Below are 19,591 nucleotides of genomic sequence, written 5' to 3' on the forward strand. Positions count from 1 at the left end.
TATTTATTTCATAAAGCTCAGTTACACACGTTGTTAACTAAATGATGGAAACTGAAAAATAACAATTAGGATTACAAATAATAGCTGGTAACTTATTTTATGCAACTCAGTTGCACACATTGTTAACTCATAGCAGATTTTATATTATTCATATCTATTATTTTATAGATCAGCAAAAGAACAACAGTTTCATAGATGATGGGTAGACATTCCCAGTTAATGTGTACCAAATAGCACATACTCATTTTTCATCAACATATATTTCACAGTTGTCTAAGATTGTGGGTATAGAATTACAGGTTCTGAGGTTTGCTTTCGGTCTGTGGTTTCTACATTCAGAGCTCTCTGCTTAAAATTTGTGTGATATTTCTACCAAGTGAAGCCATGGTAACGACCCATCCAGGATTGGGGTTCATGAAGAGCCATGGAGCATTCTGAAAAGATCATGGGTTTTGGAATCCAATGGCCATAACATTCACATTCAGTTCTGCCAGTTGCTTGATTTATGACCTAGAGTAAGTAAATTTCATTGCCTCTCCCAATTTCAGTTCCCATTTGAAGTGAGTATATTTAAAATACTTTATGATTTTTGGCAAATGCAATTATTCAAAAAAAGGACATAAGGCAGATAAATTTGTGGAAAATAATGGGCAAATAAGCATATGCAGAATTCCCTAAAGAACAGTAGGTAATTTTTATCCCCTACCTGGACTGCAACTATAGCTCCTTTACACTTCTTTCTCTCACTTACTGTACTGAAAACAGTTTTGTTGTTGTTTCCAGTTTGTAAATACATTGCAATCTTCATACCTCAGGGCTTTCACACATGTTATTATCTTTGCCTAAAAGCACCCCCACAAACATACATATATATAAACGTCAACACAAACATACATAAACACCTTTCTGTATGTTAGGTTCCTTTTTATTTTTTGACCTAACATGTCACTTCTTCAGACAAAATGTCCCGGACCACTTCATAAAGAAAATCCCCTTTATTATTCTCCATAATATAACCGTGCCTGTATTTTCATAGCATTTCAGACAATTTACGTGTATATATATATTTATTTGTTTGGTCAATGTCTGACACTCTACTAGAATGGAAGTCCCACGAGGGCAGGAATTATATGTCCACCTTGTTCACCACTGTATACCCAGTGTCAGCAGGATGCCTGCAGAGAGCAAAAGCCCAAATAACATCTCCTCAATGACTAGGTGAATACAGGGGTGAATCAAATGGTGGAAAATACTGACAACATTGATATGCATAAAGCTAGTCTCACCCTATATTGGTTTATAAAATAATAATATCAACCAATCTGATTGTCATCTTTAGCTCAAAGAACAGTTTTTGAACATACGTGCTGGGGTCAGTGAATTAAGGTGACTAGTATTATTATAGAGTCCCCATCAAGGCCATTTCTCGGGCCCAAGGCATTTCTCTCTGAGTCTAATATCTTTACAAACAACTATCACCATCTTCCATCTGTGTACCGCCACCTCCAAAATAATATTTATTCTTTTACTTATATGTTCTTCTAGAGTAAAAGGCAATTCTCAACCAGAGCCCAGTAACAAAAAACTGATCTTTTAATATTCTACATCTGTGTTTCCTAAATAAAAGAAGATATAAGAACACATGACAAAATATTCACAGGCATAAAAAACTACTAGGACAGATTTTTCCTGTGCTATTTTTTTTTTTACATCTTTATTGGAGTATAATTGCTTTACAATGGTGTGTTAGTTTCTGCTTTATAACAAAGTGAATCAGTTATACATATACATATGTTCCCATATCTCTTCCCTCTTGCGTCTCCCTCCCTCCCACCCTCCCTAACCCACCCCTCCAGGTGTTCACAAAGCACCGAGCTGGTCTCCCTGTGCTATGCGGCTGCTTCCCGCTAGCTATCTACCTTACGTTTGGTAGTCTATATATGTCCATGCCTCTCTCTCGCTTTGTCACAGCTTACACTTCCCCCTCCCCATATCCTCAAGTCCATTCTCTAATAGGTCTGTGTCTTTATTCCTGTCTTACCCCTAGGCTCTTCATGAAATTTTTTTTCTTAAATTCCATATATATGTGTTAGCATACGGTATTTGTCTTTCTCTTTATGACTTACATCACTCTCTATGACACACTCTAGGTGTATCCACCTCATTACAAATAGCTCAATTTTGTTTCTTTTTATGGCTGAGTAATATTCCATTGTATATATGTGCCACATCTTCTTTGTCCATTCATCCGATAATGGACACTTACATTGTTTCCATCTCCTGGCTATTGTAAATAGAGCTGCAATGAACATTTTGGTACGTGACTCTTTTTGAATTATGGTTTTCTCAGGGTATATGCCCAGTAGTGGGATTGCTGGGTCATATGGTAGTTCTATTTTTCATTTTTTAAGGAACCTCCATACTGTTCTCCATAGTGGCTGTACCAATTCACATTCCCACCAGCAGTGCATGAGTGTTCCCTTTTCTCCACACCCTCTCCAGCATTTATTGTTTCTAGATTTTTTGATGATGGCCATTCTGACTGGTATGAGATGATATCTCATTGTACTTTTGATTTGCATTTCTCTAATGATTAATGATGTTGAGCATTCTTTCATGTGTTTTTTGGCAGTCTGTATATCTTCGTTGGAGAAATGTCTATTTAGGTCTTCTGCCCATTTTTGGATTGGGTTGTTTTTTTGGTATTGAGCTGCATGAGCTGCTTATAAATTTTGGAGATTAATCCTTTGTCAGTTGCTTCATTTGCAAATATTTTCTCCCATTCTGAGGCCTGTCTTTTCCTCTTGTTTATGGTTTCCTTTGCTGTGCAAAAGCTTTGAAGTTTATTTAGGTCCCATTTGTTTACTTTTGTTTTTATTTCCATTTCTCTAGGAGGTGGGTCAAAAAGGATCTTGCTGTGATTTCTGTCATAGAGTGTTCTGCCTATGTCTTCCTCTAAGAGTTTGATAGTTTCTGGCCTTACATTTAGGTCTTTAATCCATTTTGAGGTTATTTTTGTGTGTGGTGTTAGGGAGTGATCTAATCTCATACATTTACATGTACCTGTCCAGTTTTCCCAGCACCACTTATTAAAGAGGCTGTCCTTTCTCCACTGTATATTCCTGCCTCCTTTATCAAAGATAAGGTGACCATATGTGCATTGGTTTATCTCTGGGCTTTCTATCCTGTTCCATTGATCTACCTTTCTGTTTTTGTGCCAGTACCATACTGTCTTGATTATTGTAGCTTTGTAGTATAGTCTGAAGTCAGGGAGCCTGATTCCTCCAGCTCTGTTTTTCGTTCTCAAGATTGCTTTGACTATTCGGGGTCTTTTGTGTTTCCATACAAATTGTGAAATTTTTTGTTCTAGTTCTGTGAAAAATGCCAGTGGTAGTTTGATAGGGATTGCATTGAATCTGTAGATTGCTTTGGGTAGTAGAGTCATTTTCACAATACTGATTCTTCCGATCCAAGAACGTGGTATATCTCTCCATCTGTTTGTATCATCTTTAATTTCTTTCATCAGTGTCTTATAATTTTCTGCATACAGGTCTTTTGTCTCCTTAGGTAGGTTTATTCCTAAATATTTTATTCTTTTTGTTGCAATGGTAAATGGGAGTGTTTTCTTGATATCACTTTCATATTTTTCATCATTAGTGTATAGGAATGCCAGAGATTTCTGTGCATTAATTTTGTATCCTGCTACTTTACCAAATTCATTGATTAGCTGTAGTAGTTTTCTGATAGCATCTTTACGATTCTCTATGTGTAGTATCATGTCATCTGCAAAGAGTGAAAGCTTTACTTCTTTTCCGATTTGGATTCCTTTTATTTCCTTTTCTTCTCTGATTGCTGTGGCTAAAACTTCCAAAACTATGTTAAATAAGAGTGGTGAGAGTGGACAGCCTTGTCTTGTTCCTGATCTTAGTGGAAATGCTTTCAGTTTTTCACCATTGAGGACAATGTTGACTGTGGGTTTGTCATATATGGCCTTTATTATGTTGAAGAAAGTTCCCTCTATGCCTACTTTCTGGAGGGTTTTTATCATAAATGGGTGTTGAATTTTGTCGAAAGCTTTCTCTGCATCTATTGAGATGATCATATGTTTTTCTCCTTCAATTTGTTAATATGGTTTGTCACATTGATTTGCATATATTGAAGAATCCTTGCATTCCTGGAATAAACCCCACTTGATCATGGTGTATGATCCTTTTAATGTGCTGTTGGATTCTCTTTGCTAGTATTTTGTTGAGGATTTTTTCATCTATGTTCATCAGTGATATTGGCCTGTAGTTTCCTTTCTTTGTGACATCCTTGTCTGGTTTTGGTATCAGGGTGATGGTGGCCTCATAGAATGAGTTTGTGAGTGTTCCTCCCTCTGCTATATTTTGAAAGAGTTTGAGAAGGATAGGTGTTAGCTCTTCTCTAAATGTTTTGTAGAATTCGCCTGTGTAGTCATGTGGTCCTGGGCTTTTGTTTGTTGGAAGATTTTTAATCACAGTTTCAATTTCAGTGCTTGTGATTGGTCTGTTCATATTTTCTATTTCTTCCTGATTCCGTCTTGGCAGGTTGTGCCTTTCTAAGAATTTGTCCATTTCTTCCAGGTTCTCCATTTTAATGGCATAGAGTTGCTTGTAGTAATCTCTCATGATCTTTTGTATTTCTGCAGTGTCAGTTGTTACTTCTCCTTTTTCATTTCTAATTCTGTTTATTTGAGTCTTCTCCCTTTTTTTCTTGATGAGCCTGGCTAATGGTTTATCAATTTTGTTTATCTTCTCAAAGAACCAGCTTTTAGTTTTATTGATCTTTGCTATCGTTTCCTTCATTTCTTTTTCATTTATTTCTGATCTGATTTTTATGATTTCTTTCCTTCTGATAACTTAGGGTTTTTTTTGTTCTTCTTTCTCTAATTGCTTTAGGTACAAGGTTAGGTTGTTTATTCGAGATGTTTCCTGTTTCTTAAGGTAGGATTGTATTGCTATAAACTTCCCTCTTAGAACTGCTTTTGCTGCATCCCATAGGTTTTGGGGCATCGTGTCTCCATTGTCATTTGTTTCTAGGTATTTTTTTTTATTTCCTCTTTGATTTCTTCAGTGATCACTTCGTTATTAAGTAGTGTATTGTTTAGCCTCCATGTTTTTGTATTTTTTACAGATCTTTTCCTGTAATTGATATATAGTCTCATAGCGTTGTGGTTGGAAAAGATACTTGATACAATTTCAATTTTCTTAAATTTACCAAGGCTTGATTTGTGACCCAAGATATGATCTATCCTGGAGAATTTTCCATGAACACTTGAGGAAAATGTGTATTCTGCTGTTTTTGGATGGAATGTCCTATAAATATCAATTCAGTCCATCTTGTTTAATGTATCATTTAAAGCTTGTGTTTCCTTATTTATTTTCATTTTGGATGATCTGCCCATTGGTGAAAGTGGGGTGTTAAAGTCCCCTACTATGAATGTGTTACTGTTGATTTCCCCTTTTATGGCTGTTAGTATTTTCCTTATGTATTGAGGTGTTCCTATGTTGGGTGCATAAGTATTTACAATTGTTTTATCTTCTTCTTGGATAGATCCCTTGATCATTATGTAGTGTGCTTCTTTGTCTCTTCTAATAGTCTTTATTTTAAAGTCTATTTTGTCTGATATGAGAATTGCTACTCCAGCTTTCTTTTGGTTTCCATTTGCATGGAATATCTTTTTCCATCCCCTTACTTTCAGTCTGTATGTTTCTCTAGGTCTGAAGTGGGTCTCTTGTAGACAGCATATATATGGGTCTTATTTTTATATCCATTCAGCCAATCTGTGTCTTTTGGTGGGAGCATTTAGTCTATTTACATTTAAGGTAATGATGGATATGTTTGTTCCTATTCCCATTTTCTTAATTGTTTTGGGTTCGTTATTGTAGGTTTTTTCCTTCTCTTGTGTTTCTTGCCTAGAGAAGTTCCTTTAGCATTTATTGTAAAGCTGGTTTGGTGGTGCTGAACTCTCTCAGCTTGTGCTTGTCTGTAAAGGTTTTAATTTCTCCATCAAATCTGAATGAGATCCTTGCTGGGTAGAGTCATCTTGGTTGTAGATTTTTCTCCTTCATCACTTTAAATATGTCCTGCCAGTCCCTTCTGGCTTGCAGAGTTTCTGCTGAAAGATCAGCTGTTAACCTTATGGGGATTCCCTTGTGTGTTATTTGTTGTTTTTCCCTTGCTGCTTTTAAAATGTTTTCTTTGTATTTAATTTTTGACAGTTTTAATTAATATGTGTCTTGGCATATTTCTCCTTGGATTTATCCTGTATGGGACTCTCTGTGCTTCGTGGACTTGATTAACTATTTCCTTTCCCATATTAGGGAAGTTTTCAACTATAATCTCTTCTAATATTGTCTCAGTCCCTTTCTTTTTCTCTTCTTGTTCTGGAACCCCTATAATTCGAATGTTGGTGTGTTTAATGTTGTCCCAGAGGTCTCTGAGACTGTCCTCAGTTCTTTTCATTCTTTTATCTTTATTCTGCTCTACAGTAGTTACTTCCACTATTTTATCTTCCAGGTCACTTATCTGTACTTCTGCCTCAGTTGTTCTGCTATTGATCCCATCTAGAGTATTTTTACTTTCATTTATTGTGTTGTTCATCGTTGCTTGTTTCATCTTTAGTTCTTCTAGGTCCTTGTTAAATGTTTCTTGCATTTTCTCTATTCTATTTCCAAGATTTTGGATCATCTTTACTATCATTATTCTGAATTCTTTTTCAGGTAGACTGCCTATTTCCTCTTCATTTGTTAGGTCTGGTGGGTTTTTATCTTGCTCCTTCACCTGCTGTGTGTTTTTCTGTCTTCTCATTTTGCTTATCTTACTGTGTTTGGGGTCTCCTTTTTGCAGGCTGTAGGTTCGTAGTTCCCATTGTTTTTGGTGTCTGTCCCCAGTGGCTAAAGTTGTTTCAGTGGGTTGTGTAGGCTTCCTGGTGGAGGGGACTAGTGCCTGTGTTCTGCTGGATGAGGCTGGATCTTGTCTTTCTGGTGGGCAGGTCCACGTCTGGTGGTGTGTTTTGGGGTGTCTGTGGACTTATTATGATTTTAGGCAGCCTCTCTGCTGATGGGTGGTCTTGTGTTCCTGTCTTGCTAGTTGTTTGGCGTAGGGTGTCCAGCCCTGTAGCTTGCTGGTCGTCGAGTGAAGCTGGGTGCTGGTGTTGAGATGGAGATCTCTGGGAGATTTTCGCTATTTGATATTATGTGGAGCTAGGAGGTCTCTTGTGGACCAGTGTCCTGAAGTTGGCTCTCCCATCTCAGAGGCACAGCAGTGATTCCTGGCTGTAGCACCAAGAGCCTTTCATCCACACGGCTCAGAATGAAAGGGAGAAAAAGTAGAAATAAAGAATTAGTAGAAGTAGAAAGAAAGAAAGAAGGAAGGAAGGAAGGGAAGAAAGAAAGAAAGAAAGAAGGAAAGAAAGAAAGAAAGAAAGGAAGGAAGGAAGAAAGAAAGAAGGAAAGAAAGAAAGAAATGAAAAGATAAAGTAAAATACAATAAAATAAGATAAAATATAATAAAGTTATTAAAATAAAAAATAATTATTAAGAAAAAAAATTTTTTAAAAAAGAAAGAAAACGGACGGATAGAACCCTAGGACAAATGGTGAAAGTAAAGCTATACAGACAAAATCTCACACAGAAGCATACACATACACACTCACAAAAAGAGGAAAAGGGGAAAAAATCATAAATCTTGCTCTCAAAGTCCACCTCCTCAATTTAGGATGATTCGTTGTCTAAAGGAGGGAAGGAAGGAAGGAAAGAAAGAAAGAAGATAAAGTAAAATAAAATAAAGTTATTAAAATAAAAAATAATTATTAAGAAAAATAAATTAAAAAACAAACCAAAAAAATCGGATGGATAGAACCCTGGGACAAATGGTGGAAGCAAAGCTATACAGACAAAATCTCACACAGAAGCATACACATACACACTCACAAAAAGGGGAAAAGGGGAAAAAAATCATAAATCTTGCTCTCAAAGTCCATCTCCTCAATTTGGGATGATTCATTGTGTATTCATGTATTCCACAGATGCAGGATACATCAAGTTGATTGTGGAGATTTAATCCGCTGCTTCTGAGGCTGCTGGGAGAGATTTCCCTTTCTCTTCTTTGTTTTCACAGCTCCCAGGGCTCAGCTTTGGATTTGGCCCCGCCTCTGCGTGTAGGTTGCTGGAGGGCGTCTGTTCTTCGCTCAGACAAGACGGGGTTAAAGGAGCAGCTGATTCGGGAGCTCTGGCTCACTCAGGCCATGGGGAGGGAGGGGCACGGAGTGCGGGGCGGGCCTGCAGCGGCAGAGGCTGGCGTGACGTTGCACCAGCCTGAGGCGCTCTGTGCGTTCTTCCGGGGAAGTTGTCCCTGGATCCCGGGACCCTGGCAGTGGCGGGCTGCACAGGCTTCCAGGAAGGGAGGTTTAGGCAGTGACCTGTGCTTGCACACAGGCTTCTTGGTGGCAGCAGCAGCAGCCTTAGCGTCTCATGCCCGTCTCTGGGGTCCGCGCTTTTAGCCGTGGCTCGCGCCCGTCTCCGGAGCTCCTTTAAGCGGCGCTCTTAATCCCCTCGCCTCGCGCACCAGGAAAGAAAGAGGGAAGGAGAAGTCTCTTGCCTCTTCGGCAGGTCCAGACTTTCCCCTGGACTCCCTCCTGGCTAGCAGTGGTGCACTAACCCCCTGCAGGCTGTGTTCATGCCACCAACCCCAGTCCTCTCCCTGTGCTCCAACCAAAGCCTGAGCCTCAGCTCCCAGACCCGCCCGCCCCGGCAGGTGAACAGACAAGTTTCTCAGGCTGGTGAGTGCTGGTCGGCACTGATTCTCTGTGCAGGAATCTCTCCGCTCTGCCCTCCGCACCCCTGTTGCTGCGCTCTCCTCTGCGGCTCCGAAGGTTTCCCCCTCCGCCACCCGCAGTCTCCGCCTGCCAAGGGGCTTCCTAGTGTGTGGAAACCTTTCCTCTTTCACAGCTCCCTCTCACTGGTGCAGGCCCTGTCCCTATTCTTTTGCCTCTGTTTATTCTTTTTTCTTTTGCCCTACCCAGGTACGTGGGGAGTTTCTTACCTTTTGGGAGGTCTGAGGTCTTCTGCCAGCGTTCATTAGGTGTTCTGTAGGAGTTGTTCCACGTGTAGATGTATTTCTGGTGTATCTGTGGGGAGGAAGGTGATCTCTGCATCTTACTCTTCCGCCATCTTCCCCTTGTCCCCCTGTGCTATTCTTTGAATGTAGTATAGAAAACACTAGTCGGTCCTTAAATAAGGGGGATTGTATGGTGTATGAGTAGGCTTTTAGTATGAGTTCTGTGGGCCTTGGGGAATTCCTCTTCAAAAGGGTATTTTCCTTTCTTATCATTACAGAGTCCCAGAAGGCTAAGAGACTGGATCAATTCATAATTCTTTCTTCAATCCCTTTCTAGTTCACATTTTATTTTCACACTGAGAATTAACGTGAAAATAAATACATTTTTTTTATAAAACGGGAAGATAAAATCCCTACTGCTAGGTTTGTCTGCATTTCATCTATTCAACTATGTCTTATTTCTATAGAACCTCTCACAAATTGTCTTGTTTTTTTTTTCAAGATTCTCATTTGTCTCAAAGGGCAATGAATATTGGTACCTCTGCTTGTCTTTATTTGAATTCATGCATTTGAAAATATCCTTAGAAATCTGGAGTTAATTCATGAGCTGATTATAAAGTAGCCAAAAAGTATTGACTGAAACAATATGAGTAGAGTTTAGTTAAATTTGTTTGTCTTATAATAAATATAATTACTGAAAATATAATTTTCAGTAATTTCCTTTCCTGTCTGTACCCCTTGCCCGCACCTATTAAGACCCAGAGTCTACTCTGTCTCAAAAATGGAATTAAGATGAGTAATTGCAAGGCAAAATTTTCATTACTTGAGTGCTGTATGTACTGGTGGGTTTGCTTTGTCTTTTTCACCTTTCAATCACTACAATTGAAATTTACTTTAATATAGAGAATATGGGCAGGTGAATAGGGAGGGTGGTAAAAGCAGATGTGTTTCTAGGTATATTCCGTCTGAGTTTTAGCCTCTACCAGAAAGAATTTTGGTGTCTGTTCTTTACATTTCAGTGTCTGTGATTTTCGAGGTAAATGAATGGTGTGCAGGAGTTTCAAACTTAATTTATGGATGCAACATGATGTGATGGTTTTAGCACTAGAAACTGTTTGGAATATAAATCCCAAACAGTTTTCTTATTGGTGTGATATAAGGAATGTTACATATCCTCTCTAAGTCTCAGTTTCCCCATAGCTAATAGGTATAATGTCTGCCTGGTAAGATTGTTAGAAAACTAAATGAAATAAACACAGCATATATTACATTTAATATGTAGTCACTAAAATACTATATACATATATATGTATATATGTATATATGAATGTATATACAGTTGACCCTTGGACAACAAAAGTTTGAGCTGTGAGGGTCCCCTTACACATGGATTGTTTTCAATAAAAACTTCTACAGTACTACGCAATCTGAGGTTGGCTGAATCTGCAGCTGCAGAACTACTGATAGGAACAGTGGAGTCAGAGGGCTGGTTTTAAATTGTATGTGGATTTTTAACTGCATGAAGGGTTGATACCCCAAACTCCCGCATATGTTTATATACACACACATACTATAAAATAATAAGAAAAAGCCTAACAACACACTAGAAAAACTATAAAATAGCTTAGTCACATAAGAATTATAATTGGCTAGAAATATATGAAAACATGTTCAATCTGTAACATGAAGATTAAAACCATATTTTTTGTTTTTTGTTTGTTGGCTTTTTATTTTATTCAGAATTAAAACAAATGATACTATCTAGAGTTCCCCAAGGAATTTCATAAAGAAATGGATTCCATCTTGTACTATTTGGGGAAGTGTGAAAAGATAAAGCTTTTAGGGAAGGCAGTTTGGCATTATTTATCCAAATGATAAATATTCATGCCCTTCAAAGCAGCAGTTGTACATCTAAGTGTTTCCTCTTAGAGAAATACTCAATATGTGCAAAAAAGGCATACACCAGAATACCCATAGCAGTATTCCAGGGCTGAGGAATGCCCTGGGATTAACGTAAGGGGGATGAGGACGGATGGGGACAGGGGCATACAGGGACATGGGGTCATTCATTGCTGGGAGAATACAGTTACTGGGACTTCCAATTATGGAGGCAGAGTCCTGTTGAGGGGCATTCTTTCTTCTGGCAGATCAGTCTTCTCTGCATGAGGAGAGGGACCGTTACACGGAGCACAGGAACGCTGTCCCCCTGCTGGTCAGTTTTTGTACTAAACCATGTATGCTGTTCCTTTCCAGCCTCTTGATCACGATTAGTACATTATGTGGTGTGTTTAAAGGATAGGTTATAGAAAGAAGTGTTCTGGTTAATAATAGTAATTTGAATTTCTATGCATTAGGTTTTATTTATTTTACTGCTTAAAAACCTAAATGGTTAAATTTATCCAAAGACAATCCAAATTATTATTCTCATAACTCTCCAAATGAATTTAAACCTCAGTTTCTTTTTTACAGAACCTTTAAAAAACAGTGAAAGCTCAAACTGGAAGAGGAGCTGTTTATTTCTCATAATTATTTGACAAAAATCTCAAAACACTTCCTCTGACAATGTAGAAACAAACGAATTCCACTAGTGCTAATCCCTAGGTGATGCTTTTCAAGAGTACTTTTCTGAAACAGCCATCACAAGAATTAAAATTATTTGTTGATTTCTGCTGATTATTTCTTGTTGCTAAAACTTGCCATTTTGAATTTGCAGGTATGAATATAAGCAAGAGTGAGATAGCAAAAGAAACTTCATTAAAACCATCTCGGAGATCCCTGCCTTGCCTGGCCCAGAGCTATGCTTACTCAAAGAACTTGAGCCAATCTACCTCACTCTTCCAGTCAACTGAGAGTGAATCTCAGGCTCCCACTTCTGTAACCTCAATCTCTGCTGACAAAGCAGAGCAAGGTGAGCTCTACTTTCTTGTTTAACTTTTAAAGAATAGTGTTTTCCACTGGTGTTTATAGAGTCTTCAGGAAGGAGATTGGCATAGAAAGGAGAACAGTAGCCTATGCCAGTCAGACAAAAGGCCATTCGTTGGTGAGATGTGTGTTCATTTCTTTCTATCCTTGAAGGTAGCCAACCCCATGCAGATATGGACCTAACACTTTCTGTTGGCAAGAGAAGACAGATCAGCCACCTAAATCACTGGCTCATTAGCATTCCTGGTGAGAATTTATTACCAGTAATTAAATATGCCAGCAATAATAAACTCAGTTCCCTAAAAAGAAAGACCCAAAACTATAAATAATACTGACAGTAAATCAGTGAAGATTTGGTTGCACAAAGATGTGGTTAGACAAGTGTTGGCAAATAAAACTACACACATCTGACTGTCTGAGACTCATTATACCTTCAGACAATCCCTTGTCACAAGAGTCAGGAGTCAGAATACAACCAGGCCCCTGTCATTCAGTGGATGGGTGTGTTTTTATTTTCCCTTCCATCTCTAAGAGCTTTTATGTTAAGAAAATTGATTCCCTTATGATTCCTTAGGGTTGCTTCTTCCTCTGGATAATTTGAAAATGCCAATATTCTCTTTTCAATAGTATTGGGAAATCACTATTTTAAATAGTCAGCTTCCATCTATGTCCAATAAGGAAAGTGGCTAATTGTTTAAGAGAATCAAAGTGTTAAAATGTGATATAGATGTAGCTCTCATTTCCACTCATTAACTTAAAAACATTTCTTCATGTTTGGCTATTATTTGGACAGCAGTCACCACGGTAATTGTTATAACTGTCATTATGTTTTTATTCCCCAAAACTAGAAAGTCTTTTTTGTTCTTGTTTCCAGTTAACACTGAGGAAGGCAGAAAAGACTCTGTGCTCAGATGTTCTTTTGCTGACCTCAGCGACTTTTGCTTGGGTGAGTTGCTTTCTATTATTTCCTTCCTCCTTTCCCCCTCTCCAAAGGTAAACTGACTTCTACTTCAAACGTAGAACATTATTTTTTTAAGAAAAAAAAATTCATGTTTAGTCTTTAACATTTGATGGGTGAGAATAATATTCTAAGGTTAAAATATTATTAAGGTATTTCATGTACAGTTTGAAAGTCAAATACAGAAGATTTTTAATGAATAACAATCCTATAACTGAAAAATATTCTGTTGTTAGTCTTTTGGAAATTTCTTTCAATTCTCGATGAATAAGTACATTTATACTACTGTGTCTAGATTTATCAAATTTCAGCATTATTTGTTGATCTCTTGTGCTAGATGAAGGTTTATTAGTTCATTCATATAACCTTTCCTTATTTTTTTCATAGTTACACTGCCATTTTAAATCTCTCTACTGATTAAATTTGTAACTATAGTATATTTGCATCTTTATATCATGTTTTTTCTTTTTTAGCTTTTTTCTTTTTTAATTTTTTAATTATTATTTTTAACATCTTTATTGGAGTATAATTGCTTTACAATGGTGTGTTAGTTTCTGCTTTATTACAAAGTGAATCAGTTATACATATGTTTTCATATCTCTTCCCTCTTGTGTCTCCCTCCCTCCCACCCTCCCTATCCCACCCCTCTAGGTGGTCACAAAGTACCCAGCTTATCTCCCTGTACTATGTGGCTGCTTCCCACTAGCTATCTATTTTACATTTGGTAGTGTATATATGTCAGTGCTAACCTCTGATTTCATCCCAGCTTGACCTTCCACCTCCCCGTGTCCTCAAGTCCATTCTCTACATCTGCATCTTTATTCCTGTCCTGCCCCTAGGCTCATCAGAACCATTTTTTATTTTTTTAGATTCCATATATATGTGTTACCATACAGTATTTGTTTTTTCTCTTTCTGACTTACTTCACTCTGTATGACAGACTCTAGGTCCATCCACCTCACTACAAATAACTCAATTTTGTTTCTTTTTATGGCTGAGTAATATTCCATTGTATATATGTGCCACATCTTCTTTATCCATTCATCTGTCGATGGACACTTAGGTTGCTTCCATGTCCTGGCTATTGTAAATAGTGCTGCAATAAACAGTCAGGTACATTTCACTTTTTGAATTATGGTTTTCTCAGGGTATATGCCCAGTAGTGGGATTGCTGGGTCATATGGTAGTTCAATTTTTGGTTTTTTGGGTAACCTCCATACTGTTCTCCATAGTGGCTGTATCAATTTATATTCCCACCAACAGTGCAGGAGGGTTCCCTTTTCTCTACACCCTCTCCAGCATTTATTGTTTGTAGATTTTTTGAAGATGGCCATTCTGACCAGTGTGAGGTGATACCTCATTGTGGTTTTGATCTGCATTTCTCTAATAATTAGTGATGTTGAGCATCCTTTCAAGTGTTTGTTGGCAATCTGTATATCTTCTTTGGAGAAATGTCTATTTAGGTCTTCTGCCCATTTTTAGATTGGGTTATTTGTTTTTCTGATATTGAGCTACATGTGCTGCTTATATATTTTGGAGGTTAATCCTTTGTCATTTGCTTCGTTTGCAAATATTTTCTCCCATTCTAGGATTGTTTTTCATCTTGTTTATGGTTTCCCTTGCTGTTCAAAAGCTTTGAAGTTTCATTAGGTCCCATTTGTTTATTTTTGTTTCCATTATTCTAGGAGGTAAGTCAAAAAGGATCTTCCTGTGATTTGTATCATAGAGTGTTCTGCTTATGTTTTCCTCTAAGAGTTTTATAGTGTCTGGCCTTAACATTTAGGTCTTTATCCATTTTGAGTTTATTTTTGTGTATGGTGTTAGGAAGTGTTCTAATTTCATTCTTTTACATGTAGCTGTCCTGTTTTCCCAGTACCACTTATTAAGGAGGCTGTCTCTCTATTGTATATTCTTACCTCCTTTGTCAAAGAAAAGGTGACCATATGTGTGTGGGTTTATCTCTAGGCTTTCTATCCTATTCCATTGATCTATCTTTCTGTTTTTGTGCCAGTACCATACTGTCTTGATTACTGTAGCTTTGTAGTATAGTCTGAAGTCAGGGAGCCTAATTCCTCCAGCTCCATCTTTCTTTCTAAAGATTTCTTTCACTATTCTGGGTCTTTTCTGTATCCATACAAATTGTGAAATTTTTTGTTCTGGTTCTGTGAAAAATGCCATTAGTAGTTTGATAGGGATTGCATTGAATCTGTAGATTGCTTTGAGTAGTATAGTCAATTTCACAATGTTGATTCTTCCAATCCAAGAACATGGTATATCTCTCCATCTGTTTGTATCATCTTTAATTTCTTTCATCAGTGTCTTATAATTTTCTGCATACAGGTCTTTTGTCTCCTTAGGTAGGTTTATTCCTAGGTATTTTATTCTTTTTGTTGCAGTGGTAAATGGGAGTGTTTTCTTGATATCACTTTCATATTTTTCATCATTAGTGTATAGGAATGCCAGAGATTTCTGTGCATTAATTTTGTATCCTGCTACTTTACCAAATTCATTGATTAGCTCTAGTAGTTTTCTGTTAGCTTCTTTAGGATTCTCTATGTATAGTATCATGTCATCAGCAAACAGTGACAGTTTTACTTCTTCTTTTCTGATTTGGATTCCTTTTATTTCCCTTTCTTCTCTGATTGCTGTGGCTAAAACTTCCAAAACTATGTTGAATAATTGGGGTGGCAGTTGGAAACCATGTCTTGTTACTGATCTTAGTGGAAATGGTTTCAGTTTTTCACCATTGAGAATGATGTTAGCTGTGGGTTTGTCATATATGCCCTTTAAGTTCCCTCTATGTCTACTTTCTGGAGGGTGTTTATAAGTGGGTGCTGAAATTTGTTGAAAGTTGTTCTGCATCTATTGAGATGATCATTTGTTTTTTCTCCTTTAATTTGTTAATATGGTTTATCACACTGATTGATTTGTGTATATTAAAGAATCCTTGCATTCCTGGGATAAACCCCACTTGAATATGGTGTATGATGCTTTTAATGTGCTGTTGGATTCTGTTTGCTAGTATTTTGTTGAGGATTTTTGCATATGCATAATCAGTGATATTGGCCTGTAGTTTTCTTTTTCTGTGACATCTTTGTCTGGTTTTGGTATCAGAGCAATGGTGGCCTCGTAGAATGAGTTTGGGAGTGTTCCTCCCTCTGCTATATTTTGGAAGAGCTTGGTAAGGATAGGTGTTAGCTCTTCTCTAAATGTTTGAAAGAATTCACTTGTGAAGCCATCTGGTCCTTGGCTTTTGTGGGTTGGAAGATTTTTAATCACAGTTTCAATTTCAGTGCTTGTGATAGGTCTGTTCATATTTCTGTTTCTTCCTGATTCAGTCTTGGAAGGTTATACTTTTCTAGGAGTTTGTCCATTTCTTCCAGATGGTCCATTTTTTAGCATATAGTTGCTTATAGTAGTCTCTCATGACCCTTTGTGTTTCTGCAGTGTTTGTTGTCACTTCTTTTTCATTTCTAATTCTGTTTATTTGAGTCTTCTCCCTTTTTTTCTTAATGAGTGTGGGGCTAATGGTTTATCTATTTTGTTTATCTTCCCAAAGAACCAGCCTTTAGTTTTATTGATCTTTACTATGGTTTCCTTCATTTCTTTTTCATTTATTTCTGATCTGATGTTTAGGTTTTCTTTCCTTCTGCTAACTTTGGGGCTTTTTATTCTTCTTTCTCTAATTGCTTTAAAATTAGGTTGTTTATTTGAGATTTTTCTTGTTTCCTGACATAAGATTGTACTGCTGTAATTTTCCCACTTAGAACTGCTTTTCCTACATTCTATAGGTTATGGGTCATCGTGTTTTCATTGTCATTTGTTTCTAGGTATATTTTGATTTCCTCATTGATTTCTTCAGTGATCTCTTGGTAGTTTAGTAGCGTATTTGTTTAGCCTCCATGTGTTTGTATTTTTTACTGTTTTTTTTTTTCCTGTAATTGATATCTAGTCTCATAGCATTGTGGTCAGAAAAGATACTTCATACAATTTCAATTTTCCTAAATTTACCAAGGCTTGATTTGTGACCCAAGATATGATCTATCCTGGAGAATGTTCCATGAGCACTTGAGAAGAATGTGTATTCTGTTGATTTTGGATGGAATGTCCTATAAATATCAATTAAGTCTATCTGGCCTGATGTGTCTTTTAAAGCTTGTGTTTCCTTACTTATTTTCATTTTGGATGATCTGTCCATTGGTGAAAGTGGGGTGTTAAAGTCTCCTACTATTATTGTGTTACTGTTGACTTCCTCATTTATGGCTGTTAGCATTTACCTTATGTATTGAGGTGCTCCTATGTTGGGTGCATAAATATTTACAATTGTTATATCTTCTTCTTGGATCGATCCCTTGATCACTATGTAGTGTCTTTCTTTGTCTCTTGTAATAGCACTTATTTTAAAGTCTGTTTTGTGTGATATGAGTATTGCTTCTTCAGCTTTCTTTTGATTTCCATTTGTTTGGAATATCTTTTTCCATCCCCTCACTTTCAGTCTGTATGTGTCCCTAGGTCTGAAATGGGCCTCTTGTACACAGCATATATATGGGTCTTGTTTTTGAATCCATTCAGCCAGTTTGTGTCTTTTGGTTGGAGCATTTAATCCATTTACATTTAAAGTAATTATCAATATGTATGCTCCTATTGCCATTTCCTTAATTGTTTTGGATTTTTTATTGTAGGTCATTTCCTTTTCTTGTTTTTCCTGCCTAGAGAAGTTCCTTTAGCATTTGTTGTAAAGCTGGTTTGGTGTGCTGAATTCTCTTAACTTTTGCTTGTCTGTATGGGTTTTAATTTCTCTGTCAAATCTGAATGAGATCCTTGCTGAATAGAGTAATCTTGGTTGTAGGTTTTTCCCTTTCATCACTTTAAATATGTCCTGCCACTCCCTTCTGGCTTGCAGAGTTTCTGCTGAAAGATCAGCTGTTAACCTTCTTGGGTTTCCCTTGTATATTATTTGTTGCTTTTCTCTGGCTTTTAATACTTTTTCTTTGAATTTAATTTCTGATAGTTTGATTAATATGTGTCTTGGTGTGCTTCTCCTTGGATTTATCCTGTATGGAACTCTCTGAGCTTCCTGGACTTGATTGACTATTTCCTTTCCCATGTTAGGGAAGTTTTCAACTATAATCTCTTAAAATATTTTCTCAGTCCCTTTCTTTTTCTCTTCTTCTTCTGGGACCCCTATAATTCAAATATTGGTTCTTTAATGTTCTTGTCCCAGAAGTCTCTGAGACTGTCCTCAATTCTTTTCATTATTTTTCCTTTGTTCTGCTCTGTGGTAGTTATTTCCACTATTTTATCTTCCAGGTCACTTATCCATTCTTCTGCAGAATAACTGATTCTGCTATTGATTCCTTCTAGAGAATTTTTCATTTCATTTATTGTGTTGTTCATCATTGTTTGTTTGCTCTTTAGTTCTTCTAGGTCCTTGCTAAACATTTCTTGTATTTTCTCCATTCTATTTCCAAGATTTTGGCTCATCTTTGCTATCATTACTCTGAATTCTTTCTCAGGTAGACTGCCTATTTCCTCTTCATTTGTTTCATTTGGTGAGTTTTTACTTTGCTCCTTCCTCTGCTGCATATTTCTTTTTCTTCTCATTTTGTTTAACTACTGTGTTTGGTGTCTTCTTTTCACAGGCTGCAGGTTCGTAGTTACTGTTGTTTTTGATGTCTGCCCCAGTGGGTGAGGTTGGTTTAGTGGCTTGAGTAGGTTTCCTGGTGGAGGGGACTGGTTCCTGTGTTCTAGGGGTGGGGTTGTATCTTGTCTTTCTGGTGGGCAGGGCTGCATCCAGTGGTGTGTTTTGGAGTGTCTGTGAACTTAGTATAACTTTAGGCAGCCTCTCTGCTAATGGATGGGGTCGTGTTCCTGTCTTGCTAGTTGTTTGGCAGGGGGCGTCTAGCACTGGAGTTTGCTGGCCATTTGGTGGAGGTGGGTCTTAGTGTTTAGATGAAGATCTCTGGGTGCACTCTCATTGATTGATATTGCATGGGGCCGGGAGGTTTCTCGTGGTCCAATGTCCTGGACTTGACCCTCCCATCTCAGAAGCTCAGGCATAATACCCGGCTGGCACACCAAGACCCTGCCAGCCACACAGCTCAGAAGAAAAGGAAGAAAAAAAAAATGAAGAGATAGAACCCTAGGACAAATGGTAAAAGCAAACCTAAACAGACAAAATCACACAAAGAAGCATACACATGCATGCTCAGAAAAAGAAAAAAATGAAAAATAAAAATGGATAAATAAATTAAATAAAAAATAATTCAAAAAATAAAAATAAAAAAATTTGAAGTAAAAGAGGAGAGAAACCAAACCCATAAACAAATCCACCAATGATAATAAGCACTAAAAACTAAACTAAGAAAAACATAAAACCAGAAACAAATTAGATGCAGAAAGCAAATTCCAAGTCTAAGTTTGCTCCCAAAGTCTGCTGCCTCAGTTTTGAGAACATTCATTGTCTGTTTCAGGTATTCTTCAAATGCAGGGTTTATCAAGTTGACTCTGGGGATTTAATCTGTTGCTCCTGAGGCTGCACAGAGAAATTTCCCTTTCTCTTCTTTGTTCACACAGGCACTGGGGTTCAGCTTTGTTTTGGCCCCGCCTCTGCGTGTAGGCCGCCCTGAG

At 37.4% G+C, this 19,591-nt stretch overlaps 1 protein-coding gene across 1 annotated transcript in view; it reads left to right on the top strand.

Annotated features, from left to right (window-relative positions):
* The window catches only part of ANO3 (anoctamin 3), a 413,314-nt gene that overhangs the window by 208,951 nt on the left and 184,772 nt on the right, over positions 1-19,591 (top strand). The window contains 2 exon segments of the mRNA XM_029209693.1: positions 11,795-11,989; positions 12,878-12,949. Coding sequence (XP_029065526.1) covers positions 11,795-11,989; positions 12,878-12,949 — 267 coding nt within the window.

Source organism: Monodon monoceros, unplaced genomic scaffold (assembly GCF_005190385.1).
Source record: "Monodon monoceros isolate NGI ecotype Baffin Bay Population unplaced genomic scaffold, NGI_Narwhal_1 Super_Scaffold_7, whole genome shotgun sequence".
Classification (NCBI taxonomy): domain Eukaryota; kingdom Metazoa; phylum Chordata; class Mammalia; order Artiodactyla; family Monodontidae; genus Monodon; species Monodon monoceros.